At 37.6% G+C, this 8,740-nt stretch overlaps 2 protein-coding genes across 2 annotated transcripts; both read left to right on the top strand.

Moving 5' to 3' along the window:
- The first annotated feature begins 2,075 nt into the window (after nt 1-2,075).
- Nucleotides 2,076-4,224, top strand: LOC110443122 (insulin-like growth factor-binding protein complex acid labile subunit). Its single transcript, XM_021487124.1, has 2 exons — nt 2,076-3,809; nt 4,192-4,224. The coding sequence occupies exons 1-2, from the start codon at nt 2,076-2,078 to the stop codon at nt 4,222-4,224; spliced, it is 1,767 nt and encodes a 588-aa protein (XP_021342799.1).
- Nucleotides 4,225-4,664: 440 nt separating this feature from the next.
- LOC110443123 (G-protein coupled receptor GRL101-like) lies at nt 4,665-6,088 on the top strand. The gene is made up of 3 exons (XM_021487125.1): nt 4,665-4,938; nt 5,357-5,490; nt 5,969-6,088. The coding sequence occupies exons 1-3, from the start codon at nt 4,836-4,838 to the stop codon at nt 6,053-6,055; spliced, it is 324 nt and encodes a 107-aa protein (XP_021342800.1). The 5' UTR covers nt 4,665-4,835; the 3' UTR covers nt 6,056-6,088.
- Nucleotides 6,089-8,740: the final 2,652 nt, after the last annotated feature.

The following is an 8,740-nucleotide window of genomic DNA, read 5'->3' as shown; positions in this document are numbered from 1 at the left end:
ATAGGACTACAACACATCATAATAGATATAGTATACATCACTAATTGAGTCCGTAATTGTACGAGGCGTTGTTTGGACGAAGACAAACTTAAATATTTCCCATAAACCGCCATATCTCGAAATAACGAAATAAAAAATAGGATATACACAACTACCTGACGACAGGGGATAGTTATCAAATATGTTAAGTTTCGCTGAAATCGGCCTAGTACTTTGTGAAGAGCTGTCCGGAAAAGCCTTTTTCAGCAAAAGCCATAACCCCGTAAAACAGGAGTCAGAGATGAGTAATAATACCTGGATGTACAACAGTAAGGGGTAATTAAAATTTCGCACCAGTGTAGGAGCTGTTTCCAGGACAAGATTTTGCGGACGACAGACAGACAGACAGAGGAACTTGTTTCATTGGTTTAACAAATATTGATCAGATATAATGTAAAGAGTAAATACTGAAGGTTACGATTCACAGTTTAATGGTGTACATACAGGAGTTCCAAAGGTTCAGTTATTATCCTACACAATATTATAAAGGTCATTTACGCAGGGTAGTCATATATATATATATATATATTAAAACTGGTAGTCCTTAAGAACTGTCTCCCCGTATCTTTGTTTGTATACCTCTATGCTTATTCTTATATCATATTATTATATTATTGTTATTCCACAAATTTTTAAAAAAAAAACATTTCTTAGCGAATTTTTCGTTTTTATTTGTTTATATTATTTTCTACCATTATGGAAGCCTGTTATATGTCATATGTGTTTATTACAATGCAGTCTATTATTCAAAACACCAATTTTTTTATTAATTCTCTCACTGATACTATTTGATGTAACGATATGGATACAAATCCAGAACATGAAGGTAGCAGTCAGGTTTTATACCATGTTAAGGTATTTACTGTCTTATTATCAGGTGAGTGTTTAATGTCAGGTTGACATTTTTATCACAATTCTTCCAGTAATTCAAAAGTTTTACAACCCTACCTGCTTATGAATACCTGAGGGTACACATTATTGAAAAATCGTCTGTACTCATATTTAAATAGCAAACTTTTAAGACAAAATAAAATGAAATACCATTTCTAGAGATACATATGGACACAGTACTACAAAGCCTTGTTATTTCACCTATTTCATCAGGAAGAGGGACTCGTTCTCCTCGTTCTCGCGATGAGTTGGCCAAGTGCCCGGAAACTTTCTGTCAGCACGTTAGTTACAGGTGTAACATGCAATGTCCAGAAACGAATACAGGAGCTGTTTTCTGTGGTGAGTACATGTTTATTTCACGAACGTCAATTTTCCTATAGAAATACAACATATACATCATAAATAAGGAAGATTAATTATACTCTTTTAACTTAACAGTTACAGCGAGAAAGTGATGAAAATATTCAATCGTATTGGCTAAATTTGTATCAAAAGTAATGGATAATATTTTGTATATTATTTCGATCACGACAAATATTACCATTTATAAAAATGTCACAATCAAATCAAGAATTGTCCAGTTATCTTATGTTATTCTAGAACTATACAACTGTACCGGTACCCACCACTGTTCATCTGCCAATGAATTCACTATCCCTATAGAAGAAGTTTGTGACACCATAGACCAGTGTCCTGATTCGGATGATGAGTTTACCTGTGTCCAGCCGTGCTGGCCGTCTTGTATGTGTATTGGGGTAATGGTCAACTACAGAGACACTAACCTCGATATTTCCGGTTTTCATTTCAACAACATGTCCATTGTCACCAATCAGAACGATCCACAGTCTGTAGGTGTTTTCCATCTATCATACCTAAGTTACCTGAAAATAGCAGAGGTACACACTCTGCCCGAGAGTTTCATCAGAGGATTTTATAACCTTAAATCACTAGATGTATCAAATAACAAGATAAGCTTACTTACTGATGATATTTTTAGAGACATGTCCAGTCTTGTGTCATTGAATTTATCCTTTCTCATGATAAATCATCTTTCGAATAACGTGTTTAACGGACTTTTTCATCTTATTGATCTGGATCTGAGCCACAATCAGATAAAAGATATACTTGGTGATGTGTTTAGAGAAATGTCTTTACTTACAGAGCTTGATCTGTTCCAAAATCAGATAATATTCCTACCAGAAAATGTTTTTAACGGACTTTCTGCACTTACCTATCTTGATCTGGGACTAAATCAGATAGTTGCTCTCCCCGATGATGTGTTTAACGGACTTTCTGCACTTACTGAACTGTATCTGGAAAGAAATCAGATAGTTGCTCTCTCCGATGATGTGTTTAACGGAGTTTCTGCACTTACTGAACTGTATCTGGAACGAAATCCGATAGTTGCTCTCTCCGATGATGTGTTTAACGGAGTTTCTGCACTTACTGAACTGTATCTGGAACGAAATCCGATAGTTGCTCTCTCCGATGATGTGTTTAACGGACTTTCTGCACTTACCGAACTGTATCTGGAACGAAATCAGATAGTTGCTCTCCCCGATGATGTGTTTAACGGACTTTATGCACTTACTGAACTGTATCTGGAACGAAATCAGACAGTTGCTCTCCCCGATGATGTGTTTAACGGACTTTATGCACTTACTGAACTGTATCTGGAACGAAATCAGACAGTTGCTCTCCCCGATGATGTGTTTAACGGACTTTATGCACTTACTGAACTGTATCTGGAACGAAATCCGATAGTTGCTCTCTCCGATGATGTGTTTAACGGAGTTTCTGCACTTACTGAACTGTATCTGGAAAGAAATCAGATAGTTGCTCTCTCCGATGATGTGTTTAACGGACTTTCTGCACTTACCAATCTGGATCTGGGACGAAATCAGATAGTTGCTCCCCCTGATGATGTGTTTAACGGACTTTCTGCACTTACCAATCTGTATCTGGAACGAAATCAGATAGGTGCTCTCCCTGATGATGTGTTTAACGGACTTTTTGCACTTACCTGCCTAGATCTGGGACAAAATCAGATAGTTGCTCTCCCCGCTGATGTGTTTAACGGACTTTCTGCACTTACTAATCTGGATCTGGGAAGAAATCAGATAGTTGCTCTCCCCGATGATGTGTTTAACGGACTTTATGCACTTACTGAACTGTATCTGGAACGAAATCAGATAGTTGCTCTCTCCGATGATGTGTTTAATGGACTTTCTGCACTTACTCATCTGAATCTGGGACGAAATCAGATAGTTGCTCTCCCTGATGAGGTGTTTAACGGACTTTCTGCACTTACCGATCTGTATCTGGCACGAAATCAGATAGTTGCTCTCCCTGATGATGTGTTTAACGGACTTTCTGCACTAACTGATCTGTACCTGGAACGAAATCAGATAGTTGCTGTTCCTGATGATGTGTTTAACGGACTTTCTGCACTTACCTACCTGGATCTGGGACAAAATCAGATAGTTGCTCTCCCCGATGATGTGTTTAACGGACTTTCTGCACTTACTAATCTGGATCTGGGAAGAAATCAGATAGTTGCTCTCCCCGATGATGTGTTTAACGGACTTTCTGCACTAAATGTTCTGTTTCTTAACGAAAATCAGATAACATTCCTACCAGAAAATGTGTTCAACGGACTTTCTGCACTTACTGGACTGGATCTGGGACGAAATCAGATAGTTGCTCTCCCCGATGATGTGTTCAACGGACTCTCTGCACTTAACGTTCTGTCTCTTATCGAAAATCAGATAACATTCATACCAGAAAATATGTTCAAGGGACTTTCTGCACTTAGTGAACTGCATCTTGGACAAAATCAGATAGTTGCTCTCCCCGATGATGTGTTTAGTAGTCTGCTTGTAATTTCGACAATCCTGTTAAACGGTAATAGGCTCTCGGTTTTACCTTCTTTGCCTATCTCTGTTCAAGTGCTTGATATATCATACAACTCTTTAACAAATCTACATAATGGATTATTGATCAAAAACAGTCACATGTCATTGTTAAGTGTCATAGGTAATGATCTGGAAGTTAAGAAATATATGTTTGAAGGTCTGAATAATCTCACAACTTTACTGACTGATACTCCGTTTATGTGTTGTGTTAAACCGAAGTCAGTTTCCGAAGACAGATGTGTACAAACAACGGTATCTGACATTGATACGTTAAGTTATTGCTTTAGAAGGCATACGTCATGCACATCAGAAGTTGATGCGATATCATCCTGTGATGCCTTGATAGGTTCAGTTATACAAAGAGCTTGCCTTTGGATAATTGGGGTTTGTGCCTTAGTTGGAAATGTTATCGTTTTCTTCTACCGACTATTCCTCGACAGAGATAACATTACACAGAGTTATTCACTTTTTGTACTGAACTTGTGTGTATCCGATTTTCTCATGGGTGTCTACCTACTGATAATAGGCGTTGCTGATGTATATTACAACGGTCTGTACGCATGGAATGACAGGAAATGGAGAAGAAGTATTGTCTGTACCACAGCTGGAATTTTGTCCACTATATCTAGTGAGATGTCCACGTTCCTGATTCTACTGGTGACAATAGACAGAGCTATTGTGATAGCGTTCCCCATGTCCCGTCTTTCGCGATGGAGTATTTCGTGGAAACAAGCTACCATTATCTCTGTGTCCTTGTGGTTTGTTTCCATTACTCTTGCAATCATCCCTATTGTTGCTCTGCAGTCCTACTTCAAAGGGGAATATTACTCTCAATCCGGAGTGTGTCTCGCCTTACCACTGACAAGCGACAAGCGACCAGGTGCGGAGTATTCCTTTGCACTCTTTGTTTGCCTGAACTGTATCATCTTCGTCGTTATAGTCATAGGTCAAATCTGCATTTTTAAAAGTATTATCACAAGTGGCGGCCGCATGATCTCATCACAGACTCGTCAACGAGATATGTCTGTCGCAAGGACCCTCTTCATGGTGGTGGCTACAGACTTTTGCTGCTGGTTTCCTATCGGTGTCATGGGTATGTAACATGTGTAGATATGATAACAGATGCAACAATATGTTAGTTATTCTTCGATTACATAACATAACGAATTATTAATGCGGACACTAGGAGTGATCATTAATACTGTATTTACCACGTGACTCTTTATTCATAACAATGCATCTTACTATGAATCTTTAGTTTTGCGTGTCTACCCCAGCATAATATTATTGATTATGAAGATTTTGTGATGGGTATAGATTTAATAACTGGATGATACCAAGTGTTATGTTATATAACAAACAGGAAATATTTCTCCTGAACTGTAGGAGTGTTTATTTAGTTTCGTACCTATCACGTGACATAAATCACAACGGAATGTCATTGTCTACGACAGCTTTTCTAACCATACTTTATCGAAGCATTATTAATGTTTAAATCTGGTATTTTGCAGGTGTATTGTCTAAATCTGGATACAACATCCCAGATGACGCATATGCCTGGATAATGGTATTCGTGCTGCCAGTTAACGCTGCTATCAATCCGTTCTTGTACACTGCCACAGCTATATGGCGGAAGCGACAAAGAGTAAGTATTGATAACCATAGATATGTTCCCTATTCACTGTAACAACCTAAAAGTTTCTAACGTAACACTGCCCTACGTCCAAAGGTGAAACTAGAAAGAAAATAAAGTTTTTATGTTCCTTGAGACTAGATTGAAATTTAATGTTCGTTAACCCATTCACCGCTGAAATTTTATAATGAACTTATCCAACATTTGAATTAGAAATGTTCAAATGTGTCTTAAAGGTGAATAAATGAATGCCAATTTTAGCCAATGGCATATCCCAAATATCGTTCGCCTAATTTACTGCTACGTAATGTAAACCATTGTTAGAAAAAGTTAACATTGAAAAATTCAAGATGTTTCCCTATATAATCTTCTTTTAAAACAATAAATATATATAGAAATTCTAGACAAAACTTTTTAATCATATTGAATGGGAAAATATATGTTTAAAGTTTTAAACTGCTTTTAAACTAGTCATTTTTTATTTTCATAGGAAAAACGGAGAGTAGAGATGATATCGCCAAATCGAGGTCATCGTCACCAAGCTGGTGCTATTGAGATGGAAACACCAATGCAATGACATAACATGATGAGTGACTCTGTTTATGTTTTTGTTTGGGCTACAACTAAATCTGAAGTTGTCTGCTAGAATCAACCTAGTGTTATCTACTAGAATCTGGTTTAGTGAAATCTGCTAGAATTATTCCTAGTGTTATCTGCTAAAATGATGTGTTATGTTATCTGCTAGAATCCAGCTTTGTGTTATCTGCTACATCATACCTAATCCTGGTGTTATCTGCTAGAATCATACATTTGTACCATGTGTTATGTGATACTATTTTATAATTCACCAAACCAAACGAACATAAATTATTGATCAAATATAACTCAACACACTGTGTTCAGAATATAGTTTACTGTAGCTAGCGCTATATTGGGCACTCAATTTTGCAATCCATTGACGCGTGCAGCACATAATCCAATCCGTAAAAACAAACGCTAAAGCGTAACCGTTCTAGTGTCCATATTTCTTCCCGGATATGTTGACAAAACCACCGGATCCTTACCCAGCTTATACACCTGTAACAAAGAAAATAAAACAGGAACAACTTCTATTCCAAAATCAATTCTTGGGGAGTGGGATATCAAACTATAGCGTCTGTCGAAAAGTTGAATGATTTACATAGCTTGTAACCTGTACAACTCACCTGAATCTCAGGTAAAGCACATGTGCCTCGCGCCTCGTCACATGATACAATATGTTCCATACAAACACGCCACACGTTACCCTCACTATAACACAGTGAAGACCGTAACATTGATAAATGCAAGAATCCTGCTTTTTATTATCTGCTTGAATCATACCTGCTGTTTTACTTGACTCATGATTTGTGTTATCTGCTAGAATCTTGTCACAAATGTGTCATCTGCTAGAATGATACCTAGTGTTATCTGCTATAATCATCCTTGTGTTGTCTGCCAGAATTATGTATAGTGTTGTCTGCTATAATCATCCTAGTGTTGTCTGTAAGAATTATATGAAGTGTTGTCTGCCAGAATTATATCTAGTGTTGTCTGCTATAATCATCCTTGTGTTGTCTGCCAGAATTATATATAGTATTGTCTGCTAGAATCATCCTAATGTTGTCTGTAAGAATTATATGTAGTGTTGTCCGCCAGAATTATATCTAGTGTTTTCTGCCATAATTATATCTAGTGTTATCTGTTTTAATCATCGAAGTGTTGTCTGCCAGAATTATATATAATGTTGTCTGCTAGAATTATGCTAATGTTATCTGCCAGAATTATATCTAGTGTTGTCTGCTATAATCATTCTCATGTTGTGTGCCATAATTATATTTAGTGTTGTCTGCTAGAATCATGCCTGGTGTTAGAGGTTAGAATCATTTTTAGTGTTAGGTTTTAGAATCAAGCCTGATGTCATGTGTTGGAATTAAGCAAAGTGTTATATGTCCATATAAAAAAAGACTATTTTGAGAACTGTAAAGGATTTTGTGTAACTAGGAATGTGAAAAACTATCTACAGAAGAACTGATTGCTGGTATTGGTTTGATGACTACGAAACAGGATATGCTCATTATACCTGACACCTTACTGATAGAGATAGCTGAACAAACAGACATGAATATCAACGTTATAACTACATTTTAACATTCTAAGTGTGTCGTTTACTGTTGGGGATTATGAAACAGTAGGGTTATATGACCGGTAAAATACTGAATAATCAAGTGTTAGGCTATGCTCAGAGAGAGTCCTGCATAGAAAACAGATGATTTAGTATATTCAGTAAGATATTTATGTTTGGAAGAAATAATGCATCGAGTTTAACTTTTTGCTCAAACAATGTTAATATAAAACGTGTCTCAGCTTTAAAAGACCGCCTTATCCGGTTTCCAAATGATATCTTTGTGAGCGATTTGTATGTTTACCTGTATAATGAAGTGTCGCACTTGTACAAATTGTCAGGGAATTTTCCATGAAGTTTTGTGTAGTTTTAGTGCCAATTAAGCCTCACCGACCGTATGAACAAATAAACCTTGTAAAGTAATCTTAAGTGTTGTAATTTTGCAGTGCCAATTAAAATACCCTAAAATAAGCATAATACAGGTGTAAAACACGTGTATAATGAATAGTGTAAATGTTACCTAGCGCTAAGTAAAGAGTAGAGTGTATGGTTGTGATAAAGTGTAGGGCTGTGGTAAGATGTAGAGCTATGGTAAGGTGCAGGGCTGTAGTAAGGTGTAGGGCTGTGATAAGATGTAGAGCTATGGTGAGGTACAAGGCTTTAGTAAGGTGTAGGGCTGTGGTAAGGTGCAGGGCTGTGATAAGATGTAGGACTGTGGTAGGATGTAGAGCTATGGTAAGGTGCAGGGCTGTAGTAAGGTGTAGGGCTGTGGTAAGATGTAGAGCTATGGTAAGGTGCAGGGCTGTGATAAGATGTAGGGCTATGGTGAGGTACAAGGCTGTAGTAAGGTCTATGACTGTGGTAAGATGTAGAGCTATGGTGAGGTGCAAGGCTGTAGTAAGGTGTAGGGTTGTGGTAAGGTGCAGGGATGTAGTAAGGTGTAGGGCTGTTGTGAAGTGTATGACTGGTCAGGCGCAGGGCTGTAGTAAGGTGTAGTGTAGTGGTAAGATGTAGGACTATCGCAAAGTGACGGACTAGGGTAAGGTGTAGGGTTTTGGTGAGGTGTAGGGCTGTGGTAAGGTATAGAGCTAGAGTAAGGCGTACGTCTGTGGTTACGAT

The sequence above is a fragment of the Mizuhopecten yessoensis genome, unplaced genomic scaffold, assembly GCF_002113885.1.
Source record: "Mizuhopecten yessoensis strain PY_sf001 unplaced genomic scaffold, ASM211388v2 scaffold716327, whole genome shotgun sequence".
Classification (NCBI taxonomy): domain Eukaryota; kingdom Metazoa; phylum Mollusca; class Bivalvia; order Pectinida; family Pectinidae; genus Mizuhopecten; species Mizuhopecten yessoensis.
Note: the sequence above shows the minus strand (reverse complement) of the source record. Positions and strands in the feature narration are given on the sequence as shown.

What these genes read in the sequence shown, in the direction of transcription:
- LOC110443122 (XM_021487124.1), top strand. Translation starts at nt 2,076, where the DNA reads ATGTCTTTACTTACAGAGCTTGATCTGTTCCAAAATCAGATAATATTC. An exon ending in ATGTGTTTAGTAGTCTGCTT is followed by an intron (nt 3,810 to 4,191) that starts GTAATTTCGACA and finishes ATGCCTTGATAG; the next exon opens with GTTCAGTTATACAAAGAGCT.
- LOC110443123 (XM_021487125.1), top strand. Translation starts at nt 4,836, where the DNA reads ATGATCTCATCACAGACTCGTCAACGAGATATGTCTGTCGCAAGGACC. An exon ending in GTTTCCTATCGGTGTCATGG is followed by an intron (nt 4,939 to 5,356) that starts GTATGTAACATG and finishes GGTATTTTGCAG; the next exon opens with GTGTATTGTCTAAATCTGGA. An exon ending in TATGGCGGAAGCGACAAAGA is followed by an intron (nt 5,491 to 5,968) that starts GTAAGTATTGAT and finishes TTATTTTCATAG; the next exon opens with GAAAAACGGAGAGTAGAGAT.